Below are 18,412 nucleotides of genomic sequence, written 5' to 3' on the forward strand. Positions count from 1 at the left end.
TAGAGTGCTGGAGAAAAAAGATAAAGTTAAGTCTGCATATAGAGTCAGAAATCAAAGGGTTGTGCATGGTTGAAATATTCTCATGTGCATCTCTTTCAAAGAAAAGTATATTGTAGGAAAGGAGCTTAGTCTATGGATTGGCATGTGATATTGTGGCCATTACAGGAGGGGCAGGACTGGCAATTCAATGCTCTGGGGTTCCGTTGCTTCAGACATGATAGTGGAAGGAGGATGAAAGGGGGAGGAGTGGTATGGCTGATCATGGAAAATATCATAGCTGTGTTCAGACAGGACAAACTAGACGGCTAATTTTCTGAGGCTATGTGGGTGAAGCTGAGGAATGGGAAAGGTATGACCACATTAATGAGGTTCTATTATAGTCCACCCAATAGCAAGAATTGGAGGAGCAAATCTGCAGGGCTCCTCCTGAAACCAATAGCAGACAGCTGCAGGAAACATTAAGTTGTGATAGGTGATTTTAACTTCAACACGTTAACAGGACTCCCATACTGTAAAAAGACTGGATGGGTTAGAGTTTATCAACTGTGTTTTGGAAAGTTTTCTAAATACATCGAGGAACCAACCAAAGAGAGTGCAAAATTGGCTCTCCTATTAGGGAAAATAGAGAGGATAGGTGGCAGTGATCATAATCCTATTAGTTTCAAGATGATTATGGATAAGGATAGATCTGGTCCTTGGGCTGAGATTCTAACTTGGAGAAAGGCCAATTTTGAGGAAATGACAAAGGACAAAAAAATGCGTGGATTGGGATAGATTGTTTTTTTTGGTAAGGATGTGCTTAGTAAATGGAAGTCCTTCAAAGGAAAAATATATTCCTGCAAGGATTAAAGGCATAAAGAACCGTAGTTTTAGGAATATTGGGGAATCGAGTTAAGAAGAAGAGAGTGGTGTTTTAGCAGATGTAGGCAACAGGGAGCAAATGAGGCAGGAAATAACTTGAAAGGGAAATCAGGAAGGCAAAAAAGAAAACATGAGGTTGCTTTGGCAGACAATGAAGGAAAATCCAAAGAGTTTCTATGGGTATATTAAGAGCAGAAGGATAGTAAGGGACAAAATTGGGCCTCTTGAAGATCAGAGTGGCTGGCTATGAATGGAGCCAGAAAAGATGGGGGAGATCTTAAATGGGTTTTTTGCATCTGTATTTATTCTGGAAACTGGCAGAGTTTAGGGAAATGAGGGAGATTGAAAATTTGGCTGAACAGTGCACAAACAACAACCTTGCGCTGAAAGTCGCCAGAGCCAAGGAGCTGATTGTTGACCTTAGGAAGAGAAAACCAGAGGTATACAATCCAGTGAGCATTGGGAGATTGGAGGTGGAGAGGATGAATTTAAAGTCTTGGGAGTCTAGATGAGAGGATCTTTCCTGGATCCAACACACTAATGGCATTGCAAAGAAAGCACATCAGCACCTCTACTTCCTGAAGAAGGTTGAGGAATTTGGTATGACATCAGAAACCCTGGCAAATTTCTTCATAGACGTGGCAGAAAGTGTGCTGACCGACTGCATCATGATATGGTATGGGCACTCTACTACCCTTGAGTATAAAGGCCTCCAAAAGGTAGTGGACAGAGCCCAGGACATCACAGGCAAAACCCTTCTGACCATTGAGAACACCTACTGGGAGAGCTGCTGTCAGAGAGCAGCAGCAATTATCATTGATCCACACCACCCAGCACACGCTCTGTTCTCGCGGCTGTCATCAGGAAAGAGGGATAAGTATCACCAGACTCGCACCGCCAGGTTCAGGAACAGCCGCTACCCCTCCACCATCAGACCCCTCAACAACAAACTCAACCAGGGACTCGCTTAAGGACTCTTACACTTTATTGATTTTTTAAAAAATCCTCTATTGCACAGTCAGTTGGTTTACATTTCTTTATCTGTTTACAGTTCTTTGTTTATATGTGTACATTGTGTATATTTTTTTGTACTACCAATAAGTGATAATTCTACCTCGCCTGCAGGAAAAAAGAATCTCATGGTTGTATGTGATGTCACGTATGCACTCTGACAGTACATCTGAATTCTGAAACAATGAGGTCATGGAACTAATACAGATTAAAGAAGAGGTGCTTGCTGTCTTAAAGCAAATAAGGGTAGATAAATCCTGAGGGCCTGACAAAGTATTTCCATGGGCCTTGAGGGAGGCTACTGCAGTAATGTCTAAGGCTGTGGAAGATGTATTTAAAATGTCTTTAGCCACAGGTGAGTTATTGGAGGATAGCTCGTATTATTCTGTTGTTTTTTTTTTTAAAAAAATAACCCGGTAAATTATAGACCAGTGAGCCTGATATCAGTAGTAGGTAAGTTATTGGAAGATGTTCTTAGAGATTGGATATAGAAGTATTTGGATAGTCAGGGATTGATTAACGGATAGTCAAGATGGCTTTGTGCATGGTAGGTCTTGTTTACCCATCTGAAAGTTTGTCATGGATGTTACTAATAAAGACTATAGATATTGCCTTTGACAAAGTCCCACATGGGAAGGTATCAAGTAGGTTCAGTTGATCAGTGAGGTAATAAACAGGCTTTTTCGGAGAAGCCAGAGAATGGTAGTTGATGATACTGGAGGGCTATAACTCGTGCTGTGCTCATTGTTGTTTATCATCTGGATCATTAATATAGATATTAGTCTGATAAATTATATCAGCAAGTTTGTAGATAACTCAAAGATTGAAGGAGTAGTGGACAGTGAAAAAGGCTTTCAGGGCTTGCAGAAAGAATCTGCATCAGCTGGAAAAGTGGACTGCAAAATGGCAGATGGAATTTAATGCGACAAGTAAGATGTGTTGCATTTTGGAAGGAAAAACCAAGGTAGGACATGCACAGTAAATGGTAGGGGACTGAGGAATGCGATAGAACAGAGCGATCTGGGAATACACATACCTAACTTCCTGAAAGTGGTGTTACATGTAGATAGGGTCGAAAAGAGAGCTTTTGGCACATTGGCCTTCATAAATCAATGTATGAGTTGTGATGGTACAAGTCATTGATGAGGCCAAAATTGGAGTGTTGTGTGCAGTTTTGGTCACCAAACTTTAGGAGATAGTACAAGGATTTTGCCAGGACTTTAACAACTGAGTTGTAGGGAAAGGTTAAACAGGTTAGAACTTGATTCCCTGTAGATCAGAAGAATGAAGGGAAATATGATATACAAAATTATGATGGGGATAGATAGAGTAAATTCAAGCAGGTTTTACCATTGAAGTTAGGTGAGAGAAAAAAGTAGAGGACTTGGGTTAAGGGCGAAAGGAAAAAGTTTAAAGGGAACATTAGGGGGAACTACATGCAGAGAGCGGTGGAAGTGAGGAATGATCTGCCAGCTGAATTGGTAAATTCAGGGTCAATTTTGACATTTAAGAAAAAATTGAACATTTACATGGATGGGAGGGGTATGGAGGGATATAATCCGAGTGTAAGTTAGTGAAACGAGACAGAAAAAAATAGTTTGCCCCAGACTAGAAGGACCAAAAGGTATTTTTCGGTGCTATAGTGTTCTTTAGTTCTCTGAAATAATGGCTCAGGGTCCCATTTTATTGTTATCCAGCTGGCATTGAAACAAACGTATGCTTGTATGTAAACATTAGGCAAAACAGAATTGGCTTCAGCTGCAATATTCTTGTTCTCAAAGTTAGCTTTTGAAATTGATATATGGACACACAACAAAGAACATTTAAAAAAACTATGGCTGTGAGGACCCATGAAAAGGAGTATTTTTGATGAAGAGCAGCAATTGAGGTTAAATCATCATGTCTTATGATACAGTATTCATATTTATTCTGTGTTTAATATATTTTTAAAAATGGATAAATATGGGTATTTAGAGTTTTGTGTCTTTATATTATAGGTCTGGCTGGAAAGATTTTGAGTACCATTGAAGAAATGGGATTTAATTACAGTGCACTACAAATGGTAAGATGAACAATGTATTGTGAAAATATATAGCTGTTACATTTTTTTTTAGACAAAATGCATGGTAACAGCCCAAGAGCCTGTGCTACCCAAATATATCAATTAACTTTCAAACCCTAGGAAACCAGAGCACACGGAATAAACCCACACAGACACAGTGTGGGGGGGGGGGGGGGATGGGGGGAAAGGGGCATATAAAATCCTGACAGACAGCACCGGATTCAGCATTGGTGCAATAATAGCATTGCTTTAAATGATATACTAACATTGCTGCCCCATGTACTAAATGTGTACTAAAGTCATGCTGCACTAGTTAGTGTTAGTGTGTGATTTTTTTTGTATCTAATGATTGGAAACTTCAAACTATTTTTTTTCCCATCAGCGCTCAAACAAAAGAAGTTGAATTAAGTTATTGAAAGAAATTTCACAAATCTTCCTGTGAAACTAACCAATCCAGGCTAATGTCATTCTTGTTCCTCTTCAGAGGAGAATTGAGTGTTGAATTCTATTTTTTTGCAAGTCTCTTCATCTTGAACACTAAAGAAGAATGGGCTTCCTGTTTAGGCGCCCTGTAAACTGGTGACCAATAGCAGGAAGATGTTGGGTAACAAGGGATCTATGAAGACCCCAAAGCTGAGATGAAGTACCCATGAGAAATGGTGACTAGAATGATGTGTGGAGGACTTGTTTCAGTGCCAAAATAAATTAAATGATGTTGAACATATTCAGTATATCGTATTCTCATTCTCCAGTATCTTCCTTTTACTTTGGAGTGACCATACACTTGTGCCTTTCTCATTTCAGATATAAAAAAGGCTACTTTGGTGAATTTTTGCCAATTAAACTTTTCTCTACTAAGCCCAAATGATTAGAAAAAAACCCACATGTACTGAAAGTTGATAATAAAAATAGACAAGTCAAGAGGTATCTATGGAAAGAGCAACAGAATTAATATTTCAGGACCAACCTGTCCTCTTGAGTGTTTCCATCATTTTCTGTTTTCATTCCAAAATGATTAGGCACTCATTGGCTCAGTGACAATGAGTATACTTTATTCAAAGCAAGTAAAGCTTTATGCATTCTGGATTGTAGCCAACGGAAAATAGCCTGATTCATTTTGTCAGAGATGTAATCTCCACAGAATCTTACTACTATCAGTGCAGTCTGCCTACCCAAGTGTTGAGATTCGAAATCCCAGGAGCAATTGTTTTACAATTTTAATTCTGGAGCTTATAAGATCCTTATTAATATGGATGGGAAAAAGTTGGTTTCGTAAGTCACAGCTCAGCTCTGATTTTGACATTCTGATTCTTCCTTCTAAATTAGGAAGCTCTTTGTTAATTCTTTTTAAAAAAATTTTTAATAACTTTATTCGTTCAACAAGGTTATTACATACAGTTAAAAAAAGTACATATTATGAACGATTAAAAAAATATATATAAAAAAGAAGAAAAAAAAGAAAGAAGAGCCCCCCCCCCTCAGCCAGCTCTCTTTAGGAGAGCCAAAGAGAAAAGAAAACTGAAATATATTTACTAAAATCTAATCAAGGTAAATCTAAATGTAAATATTCTGAATATAAAGACCACTTATTAAGAAAAAAAGAATAATTATGTAAAACATATGTGATTTTTTTCCATTACCAAACAAATTTTCATCTCATTATGCCATCTATTAATATCAATCACATTAGCATTTTTCCATGTACTTGCTATACAGATAAAGCTAAATATACAAAAGCAATCTGAAATTTGTCTAATCCCAAATCTTTCAAAGAATTCAACTCACCCAACAAAACTATTGTCAGGTCCAGAGGTATTTTGATCTTGTACAAATGTTCCAAAAATAATTGAATTGGTTTCCAAAAAGATTGTATATGTACACATAACCAAACAGCATTAAAAAAGTTCCAACCAAATTACCACATCTAAAACAAGAGTCTGATTCACTGAAACCATTTAAAAAAAAAAAAAAAACTTTTCAGGTGTTAAATACAATTGATGTAAAAAATTGTAATTAACCATTGCATAACGAACATTTATCAACCTAGTAACAATATCATGACAAATATCTAACCAATCATCCTCGGGAAAAAATAAGATTAATATCCTTTTCCCATTTAATCTTAGATCTATCCCATCCCTTTGTTTCCATACTTTCCTGTAATATTTGGTACATCAATGAAATATATCCCTTCTTTGGTACAATTACAAGAAAAGATTCAAATTTAGTCAATTTAGGTAAAATCATATCTCTACCAAATTTTGTTTTACTAAGGATCGAAGTTGATAATAAATGAATAAATAATTCTCATTAATACTAAAATCTTCCCCCATTTGATTAAAGGATAAAAATTTACCTTCTTTAAAACAATCCCCCAAGTTTTTTATACCTTTAGATTTCCAATGTAATAAACATTGATTATACATTGAAAAAGGAATGTTGGTTATTATATAACGGTGTTAAAGTCAATAGTTTACCCTTGGAACCTATCATTCTATTTTCCCTCATCTATAACTTCATTAAATGTTTTAGTATAGGCACATTATATTATTGTAATCAATTTAAATTCCACCGAAACAAAAATTGATGTATTCCAAATTCAAAAATATTCGCCATCTCAATTTTAGCCCAACTAGGGGGCCATTCCAAATCCATTAATGAACTAATAAATTGAAATTGAGCTGCCTCGTAATAATTTTGAAAATGTGGTAAACGTAATCCCCCTAATGCATATTTCCAGGTTAACTTATTCAAAGCTACTCTCGGAAATTTACCCTTCCATAAAAATTCCCTAACCATTTTATTTAAATCTCGAAAAAAATTCTTATTAAGTAAACACGGAATTGACTGAAACAAATATTGTATACGTGGAAAGATATTCATTTTAATTGTATTTACTCTTCCAATTAAATTTATAGGAAGATCCTTCCACTTAATCAAATCAGCTTTGATCTTTTTCATTAACGGTACATAATTTAATTTATATAAAGATTGATAATCAACATCCACATTTATACCCAAATATTTAATTCAATCAGTCCACTTCAAATTAATAATATTCTTATAAACTGAATAATCTCCTTCACCTATTGGTAAAATTTCACTTTTTTCCCAGTTAACTTTATATCCAGACAAAGATCCATATTGTGTTAAACATTCCTTCAAGTGTAAAAGTGACTGAGCTGGGTTTGTTAAATACACCAATACATCATCAGCAAATAGATTAATTTTATACTCCTCATCTAAAACTCTCATACCTTGTATCTGAGTATTTTGTCGTATCAACTGTGCTAAAGGTTCAATTACTAATGCAAACAAAGGACAACCTTGTCGAGTTGAACGAGTTAATTTAAAAGGTTCCGAGATCTGACCATTTGTCAATACCCTGGCTATTGGTTTATTGTATAAAGCTTTAATCCAACCAATAAAAGAAGGACCAAACTTAAATTTCTCTAAGACGTTAAATAAAAAGTTCCACTCAACTCTATCAAAAGCCTTTTCTGCATCAAGAGATATCATCATCGGATGGTCAGGCACCGTCGATATTTATTAATCAAACTAATCACTCGAAGAATATTATCTGAAGCATATCTATTCTTTATGAAACCTGTTTGATCAACATGTATCAACTAAGGTAAAAATTTAGCCAATCGATTTGCGAATACTTTAGCAATTATTTTATAGTCTACATTTAACAAAGAAATTGGTCTATATGAAGACACCTTTAATGGATCTCTATCCTTCTTAGGAATTACAGTAATTAAGGCACTAGAGCATGATTCAGGTAGATCATAATGTTCATTAATCTGTCGTAACACAACTCCAAACACTGTTGATAAATCATAAAATACTTTATAAAATTCAACCGAAAACCCGTCATCACTAGGTGATTTTCCTTTCGGCATTTCCAACATAGCCGATTTACTTTCTAAATCAGTAAAAGGAGCCTCCAGCTCCAATATGTCTTCTTCTCCTAGTACCGGTAATTTCAACACCGATAAAAAGGAGTCAATCGATCTGCTCTCCTGTTTTTCCTCAGAAGTATATAATTTCTTATAAAATGAATAAAACTCATCATTAATCTCACGAGGTTTGTAAGTAACAGTCGATTTTGTTTGACTACATTAATAACTCTTAATACCTGTTCTTTCTTTAACTGCCATGCAAGTACCTTATGTGCTTTCTCACCCCATTCATAATACCGTTGTTTAGATCTATTAATCAAGCATTCAAATTGATAAGATTGCAACGTATTGTATTTCAATTTCAATCTGGACAACTCTATCTTCTGATTTTCTGTCACATCTCTCTGAAATTTCTTTTCTAATTCATCAATCTGTTTCTCTAATTCAAGGCTCTCAGTCAAATAATTCTTTTTAACCTTAGAGGTATAACTAATTATTTGACCTCTCAAGTAAGCTTTCATAGCATCCCACAATATAAATTTACTCTGAACAGAGTTAACATTTTCTTCCAAAAAGAAATTGATTTGTTTTTTAAAGAAATTCAATAAATTCCACTTTTTTTAACAACATCGTATTGAATCTCCAACGAGAAGCTACACGAACTTTTTCAGAACTCTCATAAGTAAAATACAACAAAGAATGATCTGAAATTACCCTACTTTTATATTCTGCTTGCAATATTTTCCCCTGTAAATGTGCCAATACTAAAAAATCATCAATTCTGGAAAAAGATTCATGTCTAAATGAATAAAAAGAGAAATCCTTCTCTGTTGGGTTAAGACGTCGCCAAATGTCCACTAAATTAAAATCTTTCATCAAAGCTCGAATTTGAATTGCCATTTTAGATTTTTTAACATTTTTTGGAGATTTATCTAATAAAGGTTCCAAAACACTGGTTGGTTCCTCCAACCAGAACATTTTCATTAGCTTGTCCCAGAAGCAAAAATGCATCAGAAATAAATGCTTCATCGTCCACATTCGGTGCATAAATGTTAAGTTAATTCCAAAATTCATTAAAAATCTTACAATTCAACTTAAGAATATGTCCTGCAATTTCCATTGATTGTAATTCAAAAGATACATTTTTATGTATCAAAATTGCTACTCCCTTAGCTTTGGAGTTAATTGAAGGAAAAAAATACATATCCAACCCAGTCCCTCTTCAACTTCGTACTTTCTTTTTCATTCAAATATGTTTCCTGTAAAAAAGCAATATCAATTTTCATCTTTTTAATATAAGCCAAAACTTTCTTACGCTTGATCAGGTTGTTTAATCCTTGAACATTAAAGGTAGAAAATTTCAAATTTGACATATCTAATACAATTGCTAAATACCAAAAATAATCACAAAATTAATAATAACAAAGAAAAAAAAAGAATTTTTTTTATATAGGACCCTCAAATTAAAATATATAGGCCTTCCAAATAAAAATAATATTCGTTAATAAGAGAAAAGAAAAACAACAAAAAAAAAACTACCAAAAGGTAGTAACTCCCTAATAAAACTGGGTGTGGATTACCCACTAGTGACTGATGACTAACAAAGAAGTTAGTGCAATCCCCTCCTCCCCAGCCAGCCAATCAAAAATATTAACATATTACAAAAAAAAATCAGCCTTGAGATTCCAGTCCAGATGGTGAACTCATTTCAAGAGTAGGTGAACTCTTTCCATTCCCGTTCTTTCCACTTCTGCCATTTTGCCCATTTCAAGTCCATCAGATTTTCTTTTAGGAGATAATGGTGAACTTCTTCTTTGTCCTCTGACATCCGGTAACAAATTAGCAAAAACCATTGTTTCATGCTCACTCTCAAAGAATTGAGACTGATAGTTTCCATAAAACAGTTTCAACACAGCAGGATAACGAAAAGCAAATTTGTAACCTTTACGCCATAAAACATCTTCAACTGGATTAAATTCACGTCGGTGTCTGATGATATCTTGACTCAAATCAGGATGGAAGAAAACTACTATTCTGAACCATCACTGGAGCTTGCCTTTGTCTTGCATTTTGAACTGCAAGTCGAAGAATTGTCTCTCTGTCCAAACAATTCAAACAACGAACTAACACAGCTCTTGGAGGTTGACCAGGTAGGGGTGTTCTTCTTAAAGCTCTGTGTGCTCTTTCCAATACCAATCCATCAGGAAAAGACTCTTCCCCCAACATCTGGGGAATCCAATTTTTTTAAAAATTGACAAGATCTTGACCTTCTATACCTTCTGGCAAACCCACAATTTTCACATTATTTCTTCTGCTTTGATTTTCCAAATAGTCTATTTTTTTTTTGTTAACTCTTTTTCCCGGGCTCCTAAATCTTTAACTGATTTTTACACCTTTACTATTGTCTCTGTATTGGATTGTACCTGTTGTTTACATTCAGAAAAAGAAGCTTCAAATTTTTAAAAGTTTTCCCGATTTTTTTTTAACTTCTGCCTTAACCACAGTTAGGTCTGAAATTATATCAGTATTCATTTGAGCCAGCTGGTTCAATGACCAGTAATATCCAAATAAGAAGCAATACCTTCAAACATCATGTAAACAGGCTGAGGTGCAGTTTGAAATGCAGGATCCGATTCCATAAGTTGTAACTCACTTTCTTCCAGCTCTTCTTCCATTTCCTGTACAGTGGTAGAGAAAGGTAAGTCCTCTTCTTGTTGTTCTTCAAAAGGCAGCATTCTTGTCGTTTTGCTGCGAGTTTGGACACCCAATGATGACCCCCCGACTTCCTCAGGGGGTCGTCGCTGCCGTCCCCCTGCAGACCATTTTTTCATAAAATTACGGAGTTCTCCATAATTAACAGCACTACCCAAGTCCACAGTTGCTATAGACTGCGTGTCTACCATCAGAGTCCTCTTCCAACGGGGGTGTTCTTTGTAACAAGCCTCCAGGCTTGTGCCCGACTTCTCGGGAGCGCACTCCTTCCTCTGCAGAATGGGTTGAACCAGCACCATCTTGAGACTGGTGAGTACCTTAACTTTTGTCCCCACTGGCGATTGTTGAAGCTTGGGGATCGCTGAAAATGGATCCAAGGCTGTTCCAAGTCGTTTAGGCCCCAATTCTTCTGCACTTCAAAACTGTATTTTCTTTTGTAACTGAGACAGTTTTTGTTTGCATTAGCAGCCATAATGGCTCACCAAAATATCAAACTGAAGATTAAAGTTTTAAAATTAAAACTAAAGGGTTAAAAAACGGGCACTTAAAAGTCTGACCAGAGAGGGCAGGGATTACACGTCTAGTCTCTACGCCATCTTGCCACGCACCCCCCCCCCCCCCCCGGTTAATTCTTTAACTTGTTAAAATATCAAGTGATAAAGCAAATACTTCAGACAGAATTCATGTCTTATGTTCTTAGTTGGCATGCTATGAAGTACAAGGATTAAGCATGATAAATGATACTTTGTAAGGATGAGGTAGAGATGTTTTTTTAATTCTTGTTGTTTTCCATTCCACCAATTTAATCCAAATGTAAAAACCTACAGTGGATCTATCCAGCTTGTCTATGTTCGTAAATGTGTTATCTCTATTTCCAGTCAATCATACTCCTTTATCCTTGGTCATCTTGCACAATTCTTAAAACTTGTAGTGTGCATATGCAATGAATGAATTGATCATTCATAGTATAGACCTCATCAGCATATATGAAACATTTTCTTCAGATTATCTGGACTGACAGATGAATAACCATGGTAACATGTTTTAAATAGCCAATTTGGTTTCTCATTTTCTTTTGGGAATGATTTGTTTACATAAATAGATTTGCTTTTGGACAACATTTTCAGTAAATTACTTTGATATGATTACAAATGGATTATCATTTGATTATCTTCAGTTAACCTGCTACAATCTAATGGCAGAGAGAGATGGTTAGTAGTTACGGCTAGAACAAACTCATTAACAATAATGAACAACAACCCCCCCCCTTCAACATTTTCCTGTTGTATCTTATATTGACTTTGTTAAGAGCTTCCAGACTACATTTTGTGATTTTATAAGTAATGGCAAAGTAAAGTTACAGGTGCAGCTGTGTAAATAAGATCACTATCCATTCGGTTGACAGACTGCAGCCACTCGACATAATGGATTCCACTTGACATAATTAGTTCATGAAACTAATCACATTATTTGCTCAGACCACTTTTGAAACAGCACAATAATGAAAACAGACCCTTATAGAATATAGAAGTACAGCTGAGGAAATCTTGATTTCCATAAATGTGCATCTATCTGATCAGTCTGTATTGACAATGAACTTCTAGAGATTGTAGCGAATTATTACCCTTGCAAATGATTTGTGTTACAAAGGGCAGAGCTGTTACAAGAGTGAGAATAGAAAAATGGTTAGGAATGAAGTGAGAAGAACAAATTCAGCAGCATGGACCCCTTTGAGACGCAAAGATGCAGGAAAAAGTGAGATGGTTATGGCAAAACTTGAAAGAACAGGAAGAAGGTGACGTCTTCTGAAAGTATCAGTATATTCACAGCTGGTTTGGATTGTTTCAAGAAACATGCAAACCTGCATAATATTTGCCTTGCTAGGGAAGCAGCAAGTGTAGAAACCTTGTCAGCAGAATTTTATTCATAAAATTAATCATTAAGGGGGGTGGCAGAATATTGAACTTCATTGATTTATGCACCTGGAAAAAAATGAATCTGTGTACTTGTTCAGTGGTATCCCATCTCTGATCACTTGGTTCCCCTATCTCTTCCCCAAACACCTAGAATAAACTTTTCCTCAAGTCACTGACAGTAATAGTTTCAAATTTGAAACACTTTTAGCCCAGCATTCATCCTGATATTTCACATCTTTGCCTTTTATTTTGATGCAGTGTTCTGATATATAATAATTTCTCTCTTGATCTTTCTGGTATGGATCTAATTTCCACTCTAAGTCAAAGGGACATTGTCTTGAAAATTAATAGCAGGAAGCAAGTTTAAATATTTATCACTACATCTTTCATAACTGACTTAAGCAGTATTTTCTTGTGTCAAAATGGATTGAAAATGAAAGGACAATTCATAGCTTCTCTTATCTAGCAGTAGGTCATCTTGTATCCATCTCCTCCCACTCCCTTTTAAAAAATGAACACAAGGAACTCATGGACTCCTTTTTCTCTAAACCTGAGTTCATCAATTCAGATATCTTTTCTGTTTTCCTCCCTTTCCTGAACCTACTGAGTCCTGCTTCTCCACATTCTCTCTGCCCTACTCCTTGACATTTTAAAAAAAATTTTTTTAGTTTTGTTATTTCCCATCATGGTAGCTCAGAACTCATTCTGTCCAGAAATTTTAATTCCTATAAGGCGTATTCTCAATTACCCTTCCAAAACCATATGTTAATATTGCTAATTATCCTATCATCCTGCCTTCAAAAATCTGTGAGGTTCTTTTTTAAAATACAAGCTTTCCTCCACACCAGTAGACAACAAAGGGTTGGAATATATTGTATCATGTTTGAAATTGTCCAGTACGGGTTTCCAGCTGGTGTCAAATGACTCAAAGTTACTAACTCAATGTGATTTTTGATGGTTAATGTACTCATTTGTTCAATTTAACCTCCTTTTACATGGATGACCACTCCCTCTACCTCTTCTGCCTCTTGTCGGTCAGGACTGTACTTGACTCATTCCAACTGCATCAGAGAATTGGCTATAATGGTTTCTCTTCCCAAGTCTACTCATTAATACTAGTATTCAAGAATTTATCCTTGGTCCCCTACACATTGCTGCTTGGCAACAGCTCAAAAATCCTTTGTCTATTTGCATATGCAAGTTGATGAAACATGGTACCTCATCTGCCCTCCCTTGAGTCTCTATGCACTTTAAATTGCTTTAATAAACTGCTTGTCCTCATGTCTGATTTTTTTTTAAACTTTGACTCCAAATTCTGGTTTACGGTTGAAAACCAAGGAAGTGCAAGATTACTAAGTTTCAAGAAATTGAACCAGTCCATTTCAAACCCTTTGACTTAGCCCAAATTTTGAGCTACATATCTGTGATATCAATAAAGCCTCTTAATTTCTATCTCCTTCACATCCCCCTAATTCAAACCTATCTTGAACTTATTGCTGAAACTTCTGATCAATGTCTTTGTCATCTCCTAATCTTCACTATTTCAATGCACTTCTGCTCACTGTTTGTTCCTTTGTAAATGTAAGGTAATCCTAAACCCTGCTGCTTATGTGACCACACTCTGGTCAAGTCCCTGTCTGTGATTGTGCTTACAGGCGTACTCCATCCCTTTATTAAGCAAAACTTCAATTTTGAAATAAATCCTTGTTTTCAATGCATACTACAGCCTTGCCTTCTTTTCTCCCTCCCTGTAATCTCTGTGGCTAAAACCCATGATGGTATTGAAGCTCCTCCAGTTCTTACTTCTTGATCTTACCTAACTTTAGAGACATAATTGGCAGCCATGCCAACAGTATTCAACTCCTAAAGTTGAATATTACCATTCTAATTCTCTATCTATCTACCTTCCTATTCTCCTTTAAAATATTTCTCGAAATCTAATTTTTACACATGAGCATAAGAAATGGAAGACTCTCATCATCTTTTAATTTGCCACATGCCTGCACTTAAGCTATATTCCTGAATATCTATTAATCTGTGCCTTGAACGTACTGAGCAACTGAGTTTTTACAGCTATCTCGAATGGATATTTCCAAGGATTAACGGTTTGGATTTCAGATTTTAAGTCTGTCCTGAACACCCAGCCTTGCATTTTGAAGTTCTGACCCCTTATTTCTCTTTCTCCAGCCTGGGGAAAAATCATTTCCACCCCATCAGTCCCTTTAAGGATTTTGTCATTTCAACGAGAAGCAATCTCATCTGAACTTTAAACAGCATAGGCCTGGCCTGCTTAACCTCTCCTCCTTCAACAAACCTTCCATTTCAGGGCTGAATCAGATGAAGATTCTAGTTTTCCTTGAGGAGAAAAATGAGAAACATGCATAGTTTTCCAGATGCAGTCTCATCTGGGCTGTTTGTAATTGAAACAAAGCATCTCAACTTTTGTAAACAGACCTCTTGAGAAAATGCCTATATACTATAAGCAGTGTAAAAGTATTTGCTAAATATTAACAAAATGAAATTGACAATTCTTTTAATAATCATTCAGCTGGTGTCATCAAAAAGATCATTTTCATTGCTTTTGACGATGCCCACACAGTAACAAATTCCATTTACCAAGAATTGTTTGCATCTTGGAAAGTTCTCGAAAGTCTGACTCTGAATTCCAGCATAAGCAGTTAGTACTGTGACTATTTCTTGCATGGAGTATGTTTGATGTGCTATTTAGCATTCTGTACAGTTTCAGTGGTTCTCTTTGGAAGGAATTGAATTTCTAGATCTTTGCTTTCTGATTAATTCAAAACAGCACATAGTAGGAACAACCCACCATGTCTGCACCAATAATGTAAACTAATTGTGACGGCACAGTTGGTGTAGTGGTTAGAACAACGCCTTTATAGCGCCAGCAATTCGGACCGGACCTGGGTTTGAATCCCATGCTGTCTGTAAGGAGTTTGTATGTTCTTCCTGTATCTGCGTGGGCTTTCTCTGGGGGCTCCAGGCTCCAGATTCCTCCTACCCTTCAAAAACATACTGGGGTATAGGTTAAAGGGGTGTAAGTTAGGTTGCAAGGACTTATAGGGCTGAATTGGCCTGTTTCAGTGCTGTATATCTAAATTTTAAAAAAATTAAATTTAAATAAATCCCATCTTCTTGCACATGGTTCATATCTTACCATGCCTCTTAAATGTCACTAATGTATCTGTTTTACCAGCTAACCACTCTCCTAGCTGTGCATTCCAGACACCTACCATTTTCTGTGTGTCTGTATTATTACGGGTTATATTAGTATGGTTATGGTTAAATATGTCTTTAAAAGAGATAGATGGTGGGGGTTTAGTGTAGGTCACTTCACAAACAGATACTTACACCACATCTCATTTAAAATGCAAGAGCTTTGCTGAAGCTAGACAATGAGGCTCCGAGAAGCAATGAAGAATGCTGATCTATTGTGTATGGGCAATAAAGTCCAGGCTCGGAAATACTGATAAGATCTTTCTAAGATTGGGTTTGGAGCCTCGGAAGAGCTTTTTGGTTTTTACAAGCAGAGAGAGGGAAAAACAAACAGGATTCTTCTCTCAGAGAGAGAGAGAGAGAGAGAGAGAGAGAGAGAGAGAGAGAAGTCGATTCTACAGTAGCGGCTGAGGCTGTAAAATGTTAAGCTGACAGACTTGTGAAAACCCCCATTTTGAAGATGGGTTGTGAGTTCTGAGTTCGAGTCTTTACAAGAGGAAATGGCTGGCTAGAGTGTTTCTCCTGAAATAAGGGAAACGAGGAACTCTGTGGTGACCTGGAAGAAGAGATTATAATTTGGAAAACCCATGATGCGGCAAATTTCTTCAGCAAGACACTGAAGTGATTGGAGGAAATCAGTGTGTGTGTGTCCAATGAGCAACAAATATCTCTCTGAAATCAACAAGAACCTTACTGAGCGGTAACAATTTAACTTTAAACACCAGAGCGAGTGAAGATTCATAAATGTTAAATTCTGTGCACAGTATAAGAATTGCCTGATACCGGTGAACTTGGAGAAGTGAATGATTGGACTGTGAAATTAATAGTAATAAGTTAAAGTTTGATCTTGTTATTATGTTTAGAGAAAATTAAAAGCAACTTTTGTTTAAGTAACCATTGTCTTGGTAAAACAAACCTGTCATTCTACGACTGACTCCACCTGCATTGAATTCGCCCATCATTATTGAATGAAGATCTACCGGGACCAAAGCCTGAAGAGGGCACAAAAAATCAGTGAACCGGTGTGGACTCGAAAGGCCAACATGGCCTGTTTCCGCTCCGTAAATCATTATATGGTTATATGCATCTCCTTTTAACTTTCCCCTTTTCAACAATCCTTTGCCTCCTTGTACCATGGAAAACAAACTCAAAATGTTTCTGAGGCCCTTCCTCATTCTTTTGAACTCCTAAGGAGTACAATCCAAAAACCATCATATATTCCTTATATGTTAATCCCTTTTTTCCATGAATCATTCTTGTGAATCTTCTCTGAATCCTCTCCAATGCCAGTACAGCCTTTCTCAAATAAAGAGTCAAAAACTGTACCCAGTACTCCAAATGAAGCCTCAAAATCACATCCCTGCTCTTGTATCCTAGTCCTCTAGATATGAATCCCAACATTACATTCTCCTTCTTCACCATTGACTTAACCTGGAGGTTAACCTGTAGGAGGACTCCCAAGTCCCTTTTGTGTCTGCCTTCCAAAAAGTAATGGAAGTGACAGATTGACAAATATATGGCTAGAAGCTCTTTATCAAAGGTGCTCTATTTGTTCTCAGCCTCAAGGAAGTGGTGGCTAAAGAATGCTTCCATTATCCATTGACATACTGCTGCAGAATGTGTCTGTTGAAAGGGCAGTGGCTGTGTTTAAGACTGGATAACTGAGCGTGGTTGCTTGAGCTAATAGTTCTTTTGTCTTTATGAAAGCATTTGTCTTCCATCTGTCCACTGAATAGATTTGGCAGATTGAACAGAGGCTTCATAACATGAGCTGGTGCTGGAAGGAATCGACGCTAAAAATTAACCACCCCCAAGAACTTTTGCAGACCTTTACCAGTGGTTGGTCTGCAATATTCAGTAATGGCGTCGATCTTGGAAGGCAGCAGAACCATGCCCTTGTCGGTGATTGTATGCCCCAGGAATTCTATGGACTGTTGTCCAAAAACACATTTTCCTGGATTGATGGTCAATCCAAACTCTCGCAGACATCTAAAGAGTGTACGCAGATGTTTCATGTGCTCTTCTTTAGTTTTGTTGGTGACTAATATGTTGTCTAGATAAATGAAGACATTGGACATGTTACGCTCTACTGCGTCCATAACTCATTGAAAGATCTGAGCTGCATTTTTTAACCCAAAAGGCATACGTAAAAATCCGAACAATCCAAAAGGGGTAATTATTGCTGGTTTCAGGATGTCATCTGGTTCCACTGGCACCTGATGATATCCATGCACCAAGTCCACTTTTGAAAAGATTTTCACCCCAGGCAGATTCACTGAAAAATCTTGTATATGGGGAATAGGGTAGCGATCTGGTATAGTGGTATCGTTGAGTCATCTATAACCTCCACAAGGTTGCCACCCTCCGGTGTGTTTTTGGACTAAATGTAATGGAGACGGCCATGGGCTGTTGGACCTATAAATTATCCCCAGCTCTTCCATTTTGTGGAATTCTTGTTTAACTAATTGCAGTTTCTCTGGAGGCAAACGACTTGCCTTAGCATGAATGGGAGGACCCTTGGTAGAAATACAGTGAGCTACTCCATGTTTTGCAGTGGGGGTTGAAAACTGCAGAGTTGTGATTTCAAGAAACTCTTCTACAGGTCTGGAGAACCTATCAACAGTCTTGCGCAAGGCTTGAAGGCATAGAGCAGGAACATGTGATTCTTCCAGAATAGTTTGAAAGTTGGTACTATTCACCAGCTGATACCT

At 36.8% G+C, this 18,412-nt stretch overlaps 1 protein-coding gene across 3 annotated transcripts in view; it reads left to right on the forward strand.

The window, feature by feature from the left end:
- The window catches only part of nme7 (NME/NM23 family member 7), a 140,501-nt gene that overhangs the window by 88,657 nt on the left and 33,432 nt on the right, over window positions 1-18,412 (forward strand). For all 3 annotated transcript variants that reach the window (XM_069889270.1, XM_069889269.1, XM_069889272.1), the window contains one exon: window positions 3,870-3,934. In XM_069889270.1, coding sequence (XP_069745371.1) covers window positions 3,870-3,934 — 65 coding nt within the window. The remainder of the gene's footprint in view (window positions 1-3,869; window positions 3,935-18,412) is intronic.

Source organism: Narcine bancroftii, chromosome 7 (genome assembly GCF_036971445.1).
Source record: "Narcine bancroftii isolate sNarBan1 chromosome 7, sNarBan1.hap1, whole genome shotgun sequence".
NCBI classification, from domain to species: domain Eukaryota; kingdom Metazoa; phylum Chordata; class Chondrichthyes; order Torpediniformes; family Narcinidae; genus Narcine; species Narcine bancroftii.